General features: G+C 33.2%; 1 protein-coding gene and 1 long non-coding RNA gene across 5 annotated transcripts in view; one reads left to right on the top strand and one right to left on the bottom strand.

The window, feature by feature from the left end:
* The window catches only part of LOC140440299 (uncharacterized), a 605,785-nt gene that overhangs the window by 333,086 nt on the left and 254,330 nt on the right, over positions 1-18,369 (top strand). The gene's annotated exons all lie outside the window — the stretch shown is intronic.
* The window catches only part of LOC140432046 (UDP-glycosyltransferase UGT5-like), a 53,093-nt gene that overhangs the window by 29,166 nt on the left and 5,558 nt on the right, over positions 1-18,369 (bottom strand). For 3 of the 4 annotated variants that reach the window (XM_072519899.1, XM_072519905.1, XM_072519901.1), the window contains one exon: positions 10,602-10,831. The exons of the other annotated variant lie outside the window; for it this stretch is intronic. In XM_072519899.1, the coding sequence (XP_072376000.1) occupies positions 10,602-10,809 (208 nt within the window). In that variant the 5' untranslated portion in view covers positions 10,810-10,831. The remainder of the gene's footprint in view (positions 1-10,601; positions 10,832-18,369) is intronic. 4 annotated transcript variants of the gene reach the window in all.

The raw sequence follows: 18,369 nt of genomic DNA, 5'->3' as shown, positions 1-18,369 counted from the left end.
TAATTGAAACTAGGTAAAGTTTGCAATTTAACAAAATTAGCACAGCAAAAGAACATGTGATAAAAATACATGTATATAAAAAATTTTATAAAAAATTAGTAAAAAACATTAAGGTTTATTTTAAAGTGTAAAGAACTAGAAAGATCATTAGATTGCACTTCCAACAAATTTATTTAAAAAATTAGATTTTAATTTTAACTTTAGGTAACATTATTAGTTATTAAAGATTAATAGTAATAAAGATAAAATGAAGTTACCAGTCTTTAACTTACTGAGTCTCGTTAGTAAATGAATTTACAGGTTTGACACCCACGCACAACAACGTGAATAGAAGTGGCCTTGATGTCAAAATGACATAAACAGCAAGGCAAGCTACCAACCTCTATGTATTAAGGCGGTATATTCAAAGAATGTGATAAATTTGGTTGACAACTTGTCGTTAAAAAACCAAACAATGAAAGGAAACCCTACAGTCTACCTAAAATACATAAGCCCACATTGAGCATGAGGCCAATTGTTTCCTCCATTAATTCACCAAATACTAATATTGCAAAATTTTTAACTGACATCTTATCTAAATCTTATAATTATAATAACAACTTTAATATTGTTGATTCTTTTCTTTTTATTGAATTTATTAATAATTTTGAACTTCCACAAGGCTACATTTTAGTAAGTTTTGATGTGGTATCTCTTTTCACTAATTTACCTCTCTCGAGCGTTATTACCTCTTTAAGAAATCACTGGAACTCCATCCAACCAAACTGTCCTGTATCCTGGGATGTATTTGCAGAACTTTTACAATTAATATTTGACACTAATTTTTTGGTCTTCAATGACAAATATTACCTTCAAATTTTTGGGACACCTATGGGTTCCTTAATCTCTCCCATCCTAGTTAATTATGTACTGGATGATTTAGTATCTGACCGTCTGGGTCTTTTAGATTTCCAAATCCCTTTTATTAAACGGTATGTTGATGACTTATTACTAGCCTTACCTCCAGACAAGATTCAGGCCACCTTGTCTTTATTCAATGAGTTTGATCCTCATTTACAGTTCACTGTTGAACTTGAGGACTCTAACACAAATAGTATTCCCTTCTTAGACATGCGTGTCATTAGAATGGGAGATAACACCCTTACTACAAGTTGGTACAGAAAACCAATGGCCTCTAATAGGTTTCTCAACTACCAGTCTTGTCATCCCTTTAAATATAAATTAAACCTTATTAAAGCTTTAAGCTGCAGGCTAAATAGACTGATACATCCGATTAATCGAAGGGAATCCTTGCAATTACTTAAAAATATTCTAATTGAGAATTCCTATCCATCCTCCCTTATTAATAAATACCTTTTCGCTCAAAGCTATGGTTCTTCTTTAAATGATATACCCAATGGTGACCAACTTAGAACAATATCAAATAATTCAATTAATAACACTGTTCTGCCTAATACTGTACTTGGGAATCCAACTACCCACTACTCCTCTTTACCTTATTTTCCTCAAGTTACTGAGAAACTCGTTAAACTGTACAAACATAACAACGTACCTGTTAAAATTGCTATTAAGAATGCTAAGACTGTCAGGAATTTGTTCTCTAAAACTAAAACACCTCTGTCCCTTCTGGAACAAGTTAATGTAATATATCATATACCTTGTGCTGAGTGTGACTCATGTTACATCGGTCAGACTGGGAGATCACTGAGAGGGCGTCTTACGACACACCGCAGTGATATCAATTTATCTAAGCATACTTGTGCTCTTGCCCAACATGCCATCAACACTAAGCATGAAGTAAACTTTAATGAAGTTAAAATTCTTGGAACTGAACGTAATCTCGTTAAAAGACAGTTTTTAGAAATGTGTGCAATATTAAAACATCCTAATACTCTAAATAAGAGAACGGACATTAGTAATTTGAGCCAAATTTATCATGCATTAATTTTACAGAATTAGGCTTGATATGTTGTTTACTTAAATTTTGTCCCACATTGGGGTTTTCTTTATTACATTTTCTTATAATAAATTTAAATAAAAATAAAAATAAAATATAAATAAATTATTCCTTCTTTAATTAAGATTTATCAACTTATTTTTTATGAATTATTTGTCAATATCACTTTTACATAATTAAGTAATTGTTCTTTTTGATGAACTTGTTTGATAAAATTTTAAATTGAATCTGATTCATAGAATCCTTTTCATTACAATCCTTAATGTTTGAACCTTTGGATTGTGGAAATTTTTATTAATCTTCACCTGTTAGCTGGCTAACTAGTGACGTCATAATATTATAATATATGATATATTGGATTGACTTCTCTTGCTTTGTTCTGTGTTGACAGATCAATCACTGTAGGGTAAATGGTGATCTTAACCACCTTTTCCTTTCATTGTTTGGTTTTTTAACGACAAGTTGTCAACCAAATTTATCACATTCTTTGAATATACCGCCTTAATACATAGAGGTTGGTAGCTTGCCTTGCTGTTTATGTCATTTTGACATCAAGGCCACTTCTATTCACGTTGTTGTGCGTGGGTGTCAAACCTGTAAATTCATTTACTAACGAGACTCAGTAAGCTAAAGACTGGTAACTTCATTTTATCTTTATTACTATTAATCTTTAATAACTAATAATGTTACCTAAAGTTAAAATTAAAATCTAATTTTTTAAATAAATTTGTTGGAAGTGCAATCTAATGATCTTTCTAGTTCTTTACACTTTAAAATAAACCTTAATGTTTTTTACTAATTTTTTATAAAAATTTTTATATACATGTATTTTTATCACATGTTCTTTTGCTGTGCTAATTTTGTTAAATTGCAAACTTTACCTAGTTTCAATTAATTGTTATATACAACGTTAACTCTGAATGTCCAGCTTTGTAAGCTTTTTCATTTTTTTAACATCACTGACTGCTACATGTCTTTGTAAGGTAACACACTTTTGGTGTAACTTCTCTATGGATATTTGGTTTCATATTGTTCTTTTTAGATGAACTGATGATGCTTTCTGAGCAGAAAGCGAAACGTCGTCAATAAATAGATGAAGTAGCCACCTTCTTTGTCTTTTATTTCTCCACTTTGACCGAAAAACCCACCACTCTTCGAGTGTACCTTAGTTTATATATGTATATATATATATATATATATATATATATATATATATATATATATATATATATATATATATATATTCAGAACATAAAAGAGCGATTTTGTAGGGAACGGGATGCTAGATTAACTGATGAAACGGAGATAAGAGCTTTGATAGGAATTTTGTTTTTAATAGGAATACTAAGAAGAAAACGCTCGCAAAGTATGGGATAATTCCAAAGGCAATGGAGTCGAATCATGTTACCTCGCTATGAGCGAAAAACGGTTTAGATTTCTACTCCGTTGTTTAAGATTTGATGATATCAATACACGACAGAAAGAAGAGAATTAGACAAATTAGCACCCATTAGAAATGTTTTTGAAATTTACTTGGCTAATTTTCAAAATAATTTCATCCCTAGTGCGTATCTGACTGTTGGCGAGCAATTATTGGCTTTTAGAGGACGCTGCTCATTCAAGCAATATATACCCAATAAACCAGCGAAGTTTGCGCTGGTTGATGCAAAAACCTTTTACACTGTCAATCTCGAAACATATGTCGGAACTCAACCTGATGGCCCGTATAAGGTTAGCAATACTGCTGAAGATATTGTACTACGATTGGTGCAGCCAATAGAGGGAATTCATCGTAATATTACAGGCGATAATTGGTTCACCAGTATTCCATTGACCCAAAAATTGCTACATAAAAAAATTTACTTATCTCGGTACAATGCCCAAGAATAAGCGTGAGATCCCCGCTGAGTTCTTGCCTAATAAAAAAAGAGAAGAGAAAACCTCTATCTTTGGTTTTTAGGAGGATATGACGTTGGTGTCTTATTGTCCCAAAAGAAACAAGTCTGTTATTTTGGTATCTTCAATGCACCACGATAATGCCATTGATCCAAAAACAGGGGATTCCAAAAAACCTGATATTGTCACCCGATATAACAAAACTAAAATTGGTGTAGATTGTGTCGATCAGTTATGTGTAAACTACAATGTTGTAAGAAACACGTGTCGTTGGACAATGGTAATATTTTTCGACCTTTTGAATATATCGGGTATTAACGCTCTTTGCGTATATAAAGAAAATCATCCCTTTGAAACCAAAGTCAAGAGAAGTGAGTTTATTGAGCAATTTGCTTGGAAATTGATCAATCCTCAGATAGAGGCGAGGTCAACTAACACCTACGTGCCAGTAGAACTAAGAAGACGCGCGCGTGCTCTTCTTGGAATTGAAGCCCCGCCTGCTCCACCGGCAAAGCCAGAAAATTACGTAGGACGTTGTCATATTTGTCCTCGAGCCTGCAACAAATCTACAAGAAAAGCTTGTGTAGAATGCAACCATTACGCATGCAAACAACACATGGCAGATATGTGCACTAGCTGTTTGACCGACTAAATATATACTTATTTTGTGCTCACTTTCATGACTTTCAAATGATTTTTTTTGTCAATTTTGTAATATTAGGTAAGCTTAGTATGTATTAGTATCAGAAAATTACATTTGGTTTAATTTTAGCGCACTAAGAATTTTATGTTGTTGTTCAAAACTTATCCCAGAATAATAAAGGTAGAAAAACATGCTTTCCGTTTTTTTTTTAAATAACTACACACAGATATATGTATATTAATTAAAATGAATTTTATGTTAAAATATATGTATAAAAAAACTATTTTTAATATCCTTTTAAGAATTTATCACATCAGATGTCAATTAATAATAAAAGAAAATGGTCTACATATGTAGACCACGCGCCCAAGGCCGCTACAAAATACCACGCGCCTAACGTAGAGTTAAAAAGAAAGCCCTTTGATCCATGTATACTCTCAGTTCTCAAGTATGGAGCAGAACCCTTGAATTTTACAAGAAAAGTAAGAAAAGTAAGACACAAGTGGTACAGAGAGCAATGGAGAGGTCAATGTTGAATATATTCCTTAGAGACACAATTTCAAATTAAATATTTAGAAATAAAAATGGTGTTACTGACGCAATTAAAAGAATTACAACGCTGAAATGGAACTGAGCGGGACATTTTGAAAGAATTACAGATAAAAAATGCATTAAAAATTTTTTAAAATGGAGACCTAGACACGATACTTATTGTAATAATAAAGAAGGTTCTCCAAGAAGGTGGTCAGACGATATCAAGCGCATCCAGCACAACTGGATTCAAGGTGCTTAACCCTTTGATGACGATCGGTATCCTGATCTGATCCTGATGATCACCTTTACAAACATTTCTGTTAAACTTCCTAGCGGTTTACAGTCATACCAGTATGTAAAATTGGTTGCTTATATTATATTCTAAGTGTCTAACCAGTTTGGAACCAATTTGAGTGAATTACATTGACTGAATAACGTAATTAGTCAAGCATACATTTGAAGCGGACGTTCGGTGTTGACAGAGCGACGTATTTTAATTGTTCTCTTGTTTATTTAATTATTATTAACTACAAAAACTACGGATAAGTAATATTTTTGAAGTCTGTTTCACAGTAAGTATTGTTATTTGCATAAAAATATTTATTTGTATTTTATGTGGTATTCTGGCACGAGCACAGGGCACTTCCTATATGAATTCTGCCATAATGCAAAATCATAAGTGAAGCTTCAGGCATTAGAAAAATATGTCTCAAAACGAGGTTGACGCCTTATTGGATAAAATTCCAAGTGACCAAGAGTCAGCTGTCTCTGATATTGAAAGAGTCTTGGGAGATGAATTGGATGTTGATCAATTTCGGCCACCAAATAATGAGGATGTCCTTCGATGACATCGTATTTGAAGACCAAATTACCAATCAAGATGAAACAACCAATACTCCAAATAATCAAAAATCGAAATCGGATAGTGAAGACGATGTACCGCTAGCAGTACGGCTAGCAAAGCAACATAACTCTATACTTTGAACCTAAAATGAAAGTTGTATAACACAAACAAATCAATTTATTAAAACTACAGGCCCAAACATTTTAAATTCTGCAGAGAACCCCACAAATGAGTTTTGGAACAATTTCCCAAGGATTTAGTTTACCAAATTGTATTTAAAATTAATCTATATTATGTTCAAAACTACGGAGGAGGAAATGGATTTACACCTACCACAGAAGACGAAGTTAAAACGTTTCTTGGAGTAAATTTATTAATAGGTATAAAGGAAATGCCCAGTTACAGAGATTATTGATCGTCACGTGATGAATTACGAGACCCTTTCATCAGTTCGGCTATGGCACGTAACAGATTCGCTTGGTTACTAGGCAATTTACATCTGGTTGATAATACAGTGCAGCAAAAAAAACTGATCCCGGATTTGACAAACCTTGCAAAGTGCGACCTCTACTGGCCAAACTCACGGAAACGTTTCTGCAGTATTAAATCCACATGAGTTTCAAGCGATTGATGAGTCTATGATACGATTCAAAGGTCGAAGCAGTATCCGACAGTAAATGCCCAATAAACCTATAAAACGGCTACAATGAATGAATTAGAGCAGATTCAAGCGGATTCATGTGAGAGTTACAGATATATAATGGTAAAGTGGGAAATTCCACTGAAAAAAACTAAGGACAACGAGACGCACAGGATGTAACAAGGGTCTTAGTAAATAAACACCACCCAGTGTTTTTTAACAACTATTTCAACTGTATTAATTTTCAGAGATCTTTATTTAGGACGGAATTTACGCAAGTGAAACCGTTAAAAAAAAGGATTTACCAGAGTTGACAACTGACAAACAAATGAATCGAGGAGATTTAGATTACCGTATTTCAACAGATGGACTATCTGCGTTGAAGTGGATGGATTGCAGAAGTATGATTCTTCTAGCAAATTACAAAAATCCAGCAACAAACGAAGTTGTAAAGAGAAGACAAAAAGACGCTACTCTGAACGAGGTTTTATTTCCACAAATAGTAGTGCTCTACAACTCACATATGGGATATGTTGACAAATTTGACATGCTGAAAAGTCTTTATGAGATGAATCGTAAATCACACAAGTCGTGGCATAGAATATTTTTTTATTTTGTGGATGCTTGCGTCGTAAACGCATTCCTCTTATTTCAATTTAGAAGCCAATCCAAAAGTATGTCTTTGAAATAATTCCGGCTCTCTGTGATTAGAGGCCTTATTAAAGCTTTAGAACAATTAAAAAGGGTAAACCATCAGCAGAAAAACCAGTGAGTAAATTCAAAAGCCATATTCCCTTCGCAAAACTGCGCCATACAAAGTCTTTTCATATGCCCCAAAGAACTACTTCTTTGAGATGTGCCAATTGCAGCACGACAGCAAATGTTAACAGAACACAGTAAAAAGGTTCATCTTGCAATGTCGGACTTTGTCTCAAACACGACGACAAATTTGTTTTGCAACAATCCATGTAAAACAATGGGAAGAATAGGTAGAAAGAAGTGCCACCTGATTTTTATTTCTCATTTAATATTTTGTTACGCTGTGATTCTTCTGGTATCTTGAGAATATTACATCCTGCAGAATATACTTCAGGATCAGCATTGTTTATTTTGACTGAATTTGTTTTAAGAATATACTTAAATTAATAAATTTTACAAAAATCCTGTTTTTTTTATTCAAATTCAAAGGGCTAAGATCAGATGCAATGGAATTATTCATGGGAGGTATATGTTCAGCAGTAGACTTAAAAGAGCTAAGGATGATGATGACATGTATGATCCATTAACTTTCATATGCAGTGCATTCAAAACTATTTAGATTTAGAAAACTGGCTTAAATCTAAACCTTGTGAAAGCCTGTTAGCTAACATTCTTGAATCGTGTAATGCCGACCTATGTTCACTAAATTAAACGGGAAAACACAAACAACTACTCGATAGACTAAACATTTTTTGGATAAAATTTATTTTTTAAAAGGTATTTTTTATTGAATATAGGTAACAATAAAAAAATATATGGTGTCTTGAAAAAATTAATTATCGTTTTTTTGATTAGCTTTATATTTTGTACATATTATTGTTTGAATTGTTGTGGTTGTTTGATGTTCAGCACAAACAAAGAATTTACAAGAATTGCACGCTTTTCTGCTTTTGCGGTCCTTCTTGCGTGGACAAAGTAAACATCGCCCTGGGGATTTCAAGATGGTGGCGTTGTTTTCGCGATTCTCCCTTGGTGGCGGTGGGTACAATTCGTACATCGCGTTTATAATTCGCTTATGGAATTTTTGTTGACTTTGTAGTCGCCTATCGACATGGGGCTTTATAAGTTCTTGATCCAGGTTTAGTAAAAATTCTCTGCGTCTGAGAGAAGCTTTATAGGCACGAATAGAATTCTTTGTCGTCCACAGTACGTATGCATTCAGACATGCAATGTCTAGAAGATTTTGAAACAAAACAAATGGCCATCTCTTAGAGGCTCTTTTACAAGAATATTCATTTACCATCTTATCCATAGTATCTACGGCACCTTTTGTAGAATTGTAATGCAAGATTATGTCTGGCTTATAGTCCGTCTCTTCTCCACTAATTTTATCGTCGTTATGTTCTGTACTCAATAAAATTACTGCCTTATTCTTTTTAGGAACGTAAGACGTCAGTGTTATTTCCTCAGTGAAGGCAAAAACTGAGGACTTTTCTTGTCTAGAAATATTGGGTAGTAGGGCTGGAGGGATATCCTGCTTGTTTTTTTAAAGTGTTCCACATAATGTTATTTGTCGATCTAGGAGTTGTTTTGCCAAGGGAATACTGGTAAAGAAATTATCAGTAGTGATGCCATAACCAGTTTTTAGAAATGAGACCAAATCAAGTACTACTCTTTTGCCCTGGTCTTTTTCTGGTTTGTTACCATCTTTTCCAGTATAAATCTGAAGGTTAGCAGCATAGGTGATTGTTGCATCAACTAGAGCCCATATTTTGATGCCATACTTGGCTGGTTTTGATTTAATGTAGACTCTAAATGGACACTTACCTCTAAAACTTACAAGTTGTTCATCAACAGTTAGATGAGAGTGGCACTTAAAACTTTCTTTATAGTGTTCTACAAACTTTGTAAACACTTCCCTAAAATCTGCTAGTTTGTCAGAACTTCTACGTTCTTCTCTAGTGTTCAAATCATCGAATCGCATAAGTGAAATTAAATCTAGAAATCGGTCGCGTGACATGGCAGCCGGAAAAAAAGATCGACTGTACAAAGGGTTTCGACACCACAAAAAGTGCACTGGTTCCCTATTGGCTTTTAGCGCACCCGCCGTAATCAAGAGTCCCAAGACCGCATAAATTTCCACTGAATCAGTGGGCAACCAGGTTCTTGTTTTATTAGGATTTTTCCCATTCCAATCCTGAAAGTATTTCTCCGCTTTCTGGTTTGTACATTTGACGATGATCTCTACAATTTTCTCATCTACAAATAATTTGAAGCAATCACTAATTTTAGCGACATTTTTAGATTTTTCTGTAAGCCCTGGTTTTTCGAGCAAGTTTTTTGTGCGACATCTAGTTTGTCGTAATGGACGATTTTTCCAAACTGTACCATTCTTGGAAATAAATGTGGAATCTACTGCCCCCAAAACTGGTTTATCAGAATCATTACTGTCGCTCTCAGATGGCTAAAATATAATAAACTCAAGATAGAAATATCGTACATAAAACAAAAATAAAAATTACCTACAGAATTTCAGGCTCATATTCTGCTACTTCTAAATTATCATCTAATTCTGAATCATCCGATAAACTATCTCTTTCAGAAAGGTAATCATCATCACTTTCCTCTAACCATTGCACTGCAGTTTCACGATGCTGTTCTTTCCGAAGGTCTAACTTTATTTTTTTTTTCGACATATCGTTAAATCGTGTAATACTACTACTAGTAGTAGTAGTAGTAGTAGGAGGTAAATCGTGTAATCACAAATGGATAAACTAAAACGGTATGTTAGCACTAAGTCATCCACAGAACTGATTTGTGTGTTATTGCAAACAACAGGTTTGGTGCCGTGCGCAAAACGTCTGGTTTAGTCAGTGGCGTCGACCGCAATGAACTGTACCGCGGTTGACGGAGGGGGTAGAACTTGCACCCCAAGCACAGTGCTGCACTTTTTATAGGTAAAAATATGTCAAATTGAAAACAAATGGTTGGATATGCTTTTACACATCCCAATGAAGAAGTAACTAGAACAGTTAAACAAAATTCCAACATTTTTAAAAATTATTCATTCGAAAAATCGAATTTGGGGTACAATCTGTACCCCCCTCCGGTAGCGGAAAGTTAACTTTCATGTGCAGTGCATTCAAAACTATTTAGATTTAGAAAACTGGCTTAGGCTTAAATTTAAACCTTGTGAAAGCCTGTTACCTAACATTCTTGAATCGTGTAATGCCGACCTATGTTCACTAAATTAAATGGAAAAATACACTACTCGATAGCCTAAATATTTTTTGGATAAAACTTTGGATAAAATATAAGTTATAATTGTAATATCTAAAATAACGAATTTTTAAGTGATTTTTTATTTAAAGCATTATTTTAACCTTACCTTCCACTACATACATGGTACAATTAGTGTGAACAATTATATCTATCGTTTTCGGTCCGATGATAGTAACATGGTGCCCTTTGTCTAGAAGTGCTTCAACCAATACATAATTCCATATTTGATGACTTGTCGATAAAATTTCATCTATCAGGAGAATATTTGATCCAAAAGTAGTGGATATACTTAAGATAAATAACAATACTTTCATTATTTTGTGGTGTAGGATAGATCTAAAATATGAATATATTATTTAGTAGAGCATTTTTTTTTATTTAATTTAGGATCAAACGAAGTTTTTTTTCACTTAAGCGGTCCGATAAGTACTTAGCCTCACCGGCCGATGGCGCCACTATCTCAAGAGAAATCTACTATCGTGTAAAACAGTCTTGTATATGGGTAATGTTTAAATTTTAGCCGAATCTAACTTGTTTTTTTTTAACCGCGTGTGAAAGCAGGCGTATTCGCGGATTTTAAAAAAATGGAAAAAAAGTAATATAGGTCGAAGATTAAATTCTTACTTTTGGAAGGGAAATTGCACAGCAAAATCAAACAGCGCTTGGATGCTGTAGAAACGATGACTCTTCTCCTTTTAACCGTTAAAAGTTGGTTTAATGAGTTTCAACGTGGGTGTACATCAGTTTTTGATCAGCGACGCCTCGGTACCCCGAAAATAGCTACCGCGGAGGATAACGTGACAAAAATTCAAGATCTCATGGACAGATCGCTAACTGAAGGTGTGCGAGGTATCTAAGACAGTAGGTATCTCTACCAAAAGAAGGACAAAGCAATCACAAGGCTCGACTACGCCGAACTAGATTTGATGCCGAATTTCAGAAAAAACAGTGTGTCAATTTTAAAAATTACAATGGGCTATATCTCAGGAACAAAAGGTGATATCGAAAAATGCTTGAAACCGTTTCTAGAATAGTAAGAGGGAACTAAAATGACATGAAAGAGAACTCACCCCCAATAATTCCCTAGGTCCTACCCACAACACCAAAAAAAGTTTAAATTGCAAATCCCTACTTGTGATAGTAATGTAAAACAATAATTGTGAAACTTTGGCTTAAATGGAAAATTTAATGAGGTTTTATTGAACTACAAATTTGTTCAACATGTCAATTACATAAATATTCAAAGTGGGTTCCGTTGTTTTGTAAACAATAATAAGGCCTATTTTCAAATTCTGCACGAACTTTGGCAAATGTTATTCTAGTAATAGCGCAACATGCTTGCGTAATTATTTGTCGCATTCCCCCAAGTGACGGAGGTTGAGTTTTACAAACAACTGACTTGAGGTAACCCCATAGAAAAAAGCCAGGTAGCAGTAAGTCTGGTGACCTTGGTGGCCAGTCAATAGGACCTCTCCTTCTAATCGATTTGTTTGGATAATTAGTATCCAACCAGTGCCTAACTGGAGCTGCATAGTGAGGAGGTGCTCCATATTGTTGGAAGTGCAGCAAATCTTCGTCTAGAGCTAGGTTGCCTTTATCGTCCCTTTGGTTGTCTAATTATTACACAATTAAAGGTTTGATGGTGTTTTTCAGCATATCGAGATAAATGTTGCCACTTAAATTGCCTGGTATGAACAAGTGGCCAATTATACCATCGCCTAATATTCCTGCCCAAACATTCAGTTTTCCAGGATATTGAGTGTGACCTTCTCTGAATCGATTCCAGTACCGACAGCTTTGTTTATTTACATTACCATTCAGCATAAAAGTACATTCATCTATGAAACAAATATTTTTTAACATTCTCGGTTCAACGCGAATTCTTTCAGGCATGAGTTCACAAATTTCAGTTCGTCGGTCTGGATCATCACCGCCTAGTTCTTGAAGAATTTGTGTTTTGTACGGGTGAAGCTTATGTAATGAAGTTTTAATTTCCACTTCGAAACGGCAATAAACTTCTTACTTTAACCTTAGATTGTGGCTTATTCTTATTTAAATAGTAATTAAATCAACAGTATCAACAAAAACCTCATTAAATTTTCCATTTTAGTAAAAGTTTCACAATTATTGATTCACCCTGTATAATTATTATTTATACCACTGGATAGAATTTTTCAGTCTTTTTAATGATGTATCACAAGTGGAGGTTTGCAATTTAAACTTTTTTGGTTGTGGTAAGTGGGGCCTAGGGGGTTGATGGGGGTGAGTTCTCTTTCATCGTGTCATTTTAGTTCCCCCTTACTATCCTAAAAACGTTTAAAATTAACACACTGTATACCGTATTCTTTAGATTTGGCCCTATGAGACTTCTTTTTGATTCCGAACAGAAAAATACATTCGCTGGGCAGAAATCGCCGCAACGGAAGCATACTTTGCAAACCTCAAGAAAACATATTTTTTAGACGGGTTAAAGAAGTTAACGCTGGGTTAAGTGTATCGAGCTAAAAGAAGACTATGTTGACAAATTAATCGCCACTTTTCCAAAATTCTCGATTTTCTTTTGTAAGCTAAGTACTTATCAGACCGTCCTAGCACTGATACAAAGTTACCTAGATGTCAATTAAGATATATTTCAGTGTTTTTATGACTATAATAAAGCACTTGGTAAAGTACTACATGAATACATATTAAACGTCCTAAAGTCAACGAAGATAGACAACAATGACCTCAGGATCATACCAAATTTATACTAGAAGCAGCGAGTAAAATTACGTAATAACAAGCAGCTGTCAGAAGAATTTGAAAAAAATAGACCTGAAGTAATACAAAGATGTGTATTGTCGCCAATTGTTTTTAACGCCTACTTAGAAGAGATCTTTAAAAAAGCTCTTAAGGGTAAAACAGCTGAAATAAAGGTATACAGAGTCTAATAAACATTATACATGCAGATGACACTGTCATTTTAGCCAAAACTGTTGAAAATCTTTAAAGACTGGTGGCCATAATAGCGGAGTATGAAAAGTAATGCGGTTAAACACTGAACGCCAAGAGGATAAAATTTATGAGAATATCGAAAAGTTAATATTCTAATGAACGAAACCAATGTTGGGTGGATAAATATGCATATCTTGGAACAATGATGTTGTCTCCATAAATGACTTCTTCCAAAAAAATCAGAATAAAAAAGGGTAGAGCAAATTTCACCAAAACAAGAAGAGTGTTCTGCTTAAGAGATTTAAAGTTGGAGCTAAGAGTAAGGTTGAATGCGATATCAATTCAAAAACTAAAATCATTCGAGTTGTGGATATGTAAAAGAATCCTGAAAATGTCGTAAAGAGAACACGTCACAAACAAAGGGGTTCTGAGAAGAATGAATAAAGAAACCTGAATCTTAAATACAATTAAAACAAGAATATTGGAATATCCCAGACATATGATACGTGAAGAGAGATCCACCTGGCTCCAATTGACTTAAAGAAGATTTTTTTATACTATTTACACAAAGTACCTCCATAACCATGACTATTTGTGCAGCAACACAAACATTAGATAAATAATGAAAACAAGTAGTAATTATACACGACATCACGATGACCATTACACTCCCAGGATTTAGAAGAGAGAACTAATGTATATTAAGTAAAATCTTAGTAATCTTGGTAAGCTAAGCGATGTTTAGAAACTGTATGATTTTTGTCATTTCTGTAGGGTTGTTGAGCATATCCTTAAGAGCGTTTTTGTTGTGTAATATGCAGTTTTTTTTTCTGTTGTTGATATGAAGCCTACACGGCAAAAACGATGAAGGTCACTTTTATTCAATTTGTATAAAAGTTAATTTTACAGTTCAAAGACTAATTTTAAAATGTTCTAATATAAATTTTAAGTCAAACCGTTTATCAATGGGTATATAATTTATCGGTGAAAACGATAGAAATATTCTTAGACTGTTACGTTTTTTCAATTTTTTTTATTTTTGATGATTTGATCGAAAATACACAAAAAAAATGACAAAAACGGTGTATGTCATTAAAGCAATAACTAAAAGAATGTAAGTCGAAAATAAAATTTGGTAACTACCACTAATAAACAGAAATAATTGTCTTTTTTATATTATGTTTTCTTAGCACATTTTTTGCAGCCTGTTTCTTCTTTACAAGACTAACTCTTGTCCCTTGTTCCGTTGTGTTGTGAGCGAGGCTATCGAAACAATGTTTGGCAGCATTACCACAAAACTGCTTAAGATGTTGTAAGTCCTAAGTTGTAAAAAAAGTCTTGGGTTCCTGTCATATTATCAGTTGGTAAAATAGTGTTGGTACGAATCACATAAGTTTCGAAACGTCCATTGTAGCTTGTTCGAAATGAAATATATTGAGGACGAATGGCTGCACAAACTATTTTTTGAATAAGTCTGATAGTAAATTGGCATTTTGTTTTAAAACTGGATAAAAAAAGCAACTTAGTTGCTTTTTTTTATTGCTTTGGTGACTCCAACAATAAAGTTAACTTTCCTTTTTTTATAAAAAAATTATAATAATTTTTTTAGACTGTTTACTAAGTTATAACTAAAACTGCACTCGTAAGTGAATGGGATGTTTTCGGTCAATTTGGAGATAAAAAAGACAAGAGTTGTGCTACTTTATCTATTTATTGAAGACGTTTCGCCCACTGTTCAATGAGCATCATCAGTTCATCTAAAAGAGTGTTATTAGCAATACATCTAATATGAAAAACAATTAAGTAAATGATCTTACCTTTAAAATATCGGTAGCATTAAAATGGTATTAATGTGAAGAAACATCAAAAATTAATCTAATAAATACATCAGCAAAAACACAGAAACACAGAACGTCGGAAGATTCCCAATTTAAGTAATTTTATATTAATTTTTTTAATTTAACTTTGAAACCATTGATTGATTATAAAATCTATCCAAAAATGTAATTGTCAATTTTGAAATGTTATATTGCCCTAGCCGTGCCGTACAACGGCACGGCTAGGGTTCTTGACTGTTTATTCTTTTTTTATATTAAATTAAACGGTCATATTCTTTAAAGATGTCTAAACCAAATTCATCTTAAAGATGCAGTAGCAGTAAACAAACCAACACACGTTATCAACATTATGAATATTACGAGGAGCACTCCCAAATCACGATTTACAATGTATAAACGTACATAATATCCACCTCATAAACTATATAAATAGACATCGTATACGAAACTCAGCATACCATATCATTTAGTAGTCCTTGTACGCGGAAGAATTGCTATAACTTAATTGGACCACTGTTGTTCTAGTGATAATATTTTAGCCAGGGCGTGCGTCAGGGAATTACAGTGCTTGAATTTATTCATTTATATTTATAATAAATGTTATCATTTATATTTTATGATCAGAAGAATAACAAAGATAAAATTAAATTAATAAATGTTAGAATGAGGTTTTCCAACAACATAATATGCGAATTCGTTATTGTAATGCATTGAATTAATAAAATTAAATTAAATATGTAAAAATTGTTTTAAAATTAAATGTAATATCTGATGGCGGTTTCCCACCAAACGGACAAAATAAAAACAAAACAAAACACAAACTCGTATCCAATAAAACAAAATAGCAACTTTTCACAAAATTTACTAAAGACTGGCGTGTTTTGAAACAGTTCGTTTTGTTTTTCGAGTCCCGAATTTTTGAAACTCGAGTCTGTTTAGTGGAAACGGTCAGTTATGTTTATTAATGGACTACCTCACCACTGACGTTACAATGGGCGGGGCTTCGAAAACCTTTCTAAACATTTCTACACTAAATACAAGATAGAGCTGCAGTAAGTATAAATAAACCGTCAACAGTATGATTGTTACGAGGGGCACTCCCACATCATGATTTTAACGATGTATAAACCTATATTTTCCTGTATTATGAAATACATATGAAAATATGAAGTAGACATCGTAGCATAAGTCGTTCACAGGAATAACAGAACTGAAAATAACTGAATAAACATGTTAGAATGAGGTTTTCCAACAACATAATAACGTGAATCCGTTATTGTAATGCACGGAATTAAAATACAATTACATTAAATGTGTAAAAATGTTTTAAAATTAAACGTAATAATTAAGGTTAAAACGGAGTTGCCACTCGTGAACTGAGCTCTTAATGGCACTCCATTCGTTGGTTTAAGGAAAACGAAATTTCAAAGCAAAAACCTATGCAAAGGTCAGAAAAATCTTGTCAAAAATAAAAACATTCAACATATCTGAGTAATAAATAAAACAAAAAACTCAAAGTGTAACTTGGGTAATATTTTACTCAGAATCTACCTCGAGTGCCTGTGAATACCTTCTTTTTTCTTTACCCATTTCATCTACAATATGCTTATAATAGTGTATAGGTTATTCCACGAATATACGACTGTTTTGGATTATTGCGACAACGAATATTTTACTGTGCAAGTAGAAGTATGAAAGTAAATTGGTCTAAGATCTAGTTTTAGTATGACATATAAACTAAAATTATTTCAGTTAATAGATGTTCAGATAGACACAAATTTTATTGAAATATAATCGGAAAATAATAAAAATTTTTACGCTAACGCTCCTACAAATAAATACAATGACGTCTATGAAGCCAAATGTGTTCATCAGACATTTGGGTTGGTTTTCGGCGAAATGTAAACACCAAAGAGGCGTGCCGGGTTTGTTTGATATTACACTATTTTATTACTTTATTAGGTACTACAACTGTAATAAAAAGAAATATACTATTTTTTATAAAAATGAAAAGAAATTGGCAGAACGATGGTTCAGAAACCAGAAACAGAATCTAATATTTCACTTTGTTAGTTTTAAATATTTGTTTGATTTGAGTGGATGTACTCTTAAAAGTTCCGAAAGTAACGGCCCGCTATTGATAGGTAAAGTACCGAATCGTTACAGATATTAAAAAGTAACGAAAATTTACATGCGTTTCATATATCGCCGACTGATTTTTAGTTTTAAAAAATGTCCGTATAGAGGTGTCCGGTGAAGAGAGGTGTCCGTTAAGAAAGAGTTTAATGTAGTGTATTTGTATTTTGAAGCTAAAAAAGTCGAGACGTGTTTTAAATGTAGACAACTTTATATTTAATGTACTTTCTTATTTTGCTGCTGAGAAAACCAACGGGGACCCTCTGCGAGCAGTTCAGTCCGTACATAAACGTGTATGTGATACACTCTGTATTAGTGAAACAAAACTAAAGTCGGTTTTGCAAAAAGCAAAAAAAAGTGGACAAAGTGAACAAAATGTCGCATAATATAAATCTCTTGCATAATATAAAGGTTGCAAATTTGAAACCCGCGAAAGACAATATATAAAATGCGCGAAAAGAAAAAAAATTAGAGAATAAGTAAGTTTTTTGGTGTTTTTAATACTAATTGAATATTCGACTAAATAAATTACACTATTTAATCACTTAAGTATTGTTACACTTACACTTTACACTTTTACATTACATTACATTACACTTAAACCAACTTGTATACAATACTAAACTCAATGATAGTAATTATATACTTCAAAATCTGAATTACAACTTCTGTTCTAGAAACTATCAACTCTATGTTTATATCATGACTTCATATTTAAATCTAAGGTTTATATCTGTCATAACAGTATTTTAAAAATGGGGAGAATTTACTATTGTACAATTCAGCACATTGGACCAGTTAAATCGATACCTTAAACCGAATTTAAAACAGTCGTATATTCGTGGAATGGAGTATATTTTTTTTATGTTTATTCACAATAGTCAAAAGCTCGACTTTTAGAACTGAATTGTCAAAACTTTTGATCGCAGCCACTTTTGAATATCCGCTTTCTTCAACTCGGTTGTC

The sequence above is a fragment of the Diabrotica undecimpunctata genome, chromosome 1, assembly GCF_040954645.1.
Source record: "Diabrotica undecimpunctata isolate CICGRU chromosome 1, icDiaUnde3, whole genome shotgun sequence".
NCBI classification, from domain to species: Eukaryota; Metazoa; Arthropoda; class Insecta; order Coleoptera; family Chrysomelidae; genus Diabrotica; species Diabrotica undecimpunctata.
This window is presented reverse-complemented; position numbering and strand designations above follow the sequence as displayed.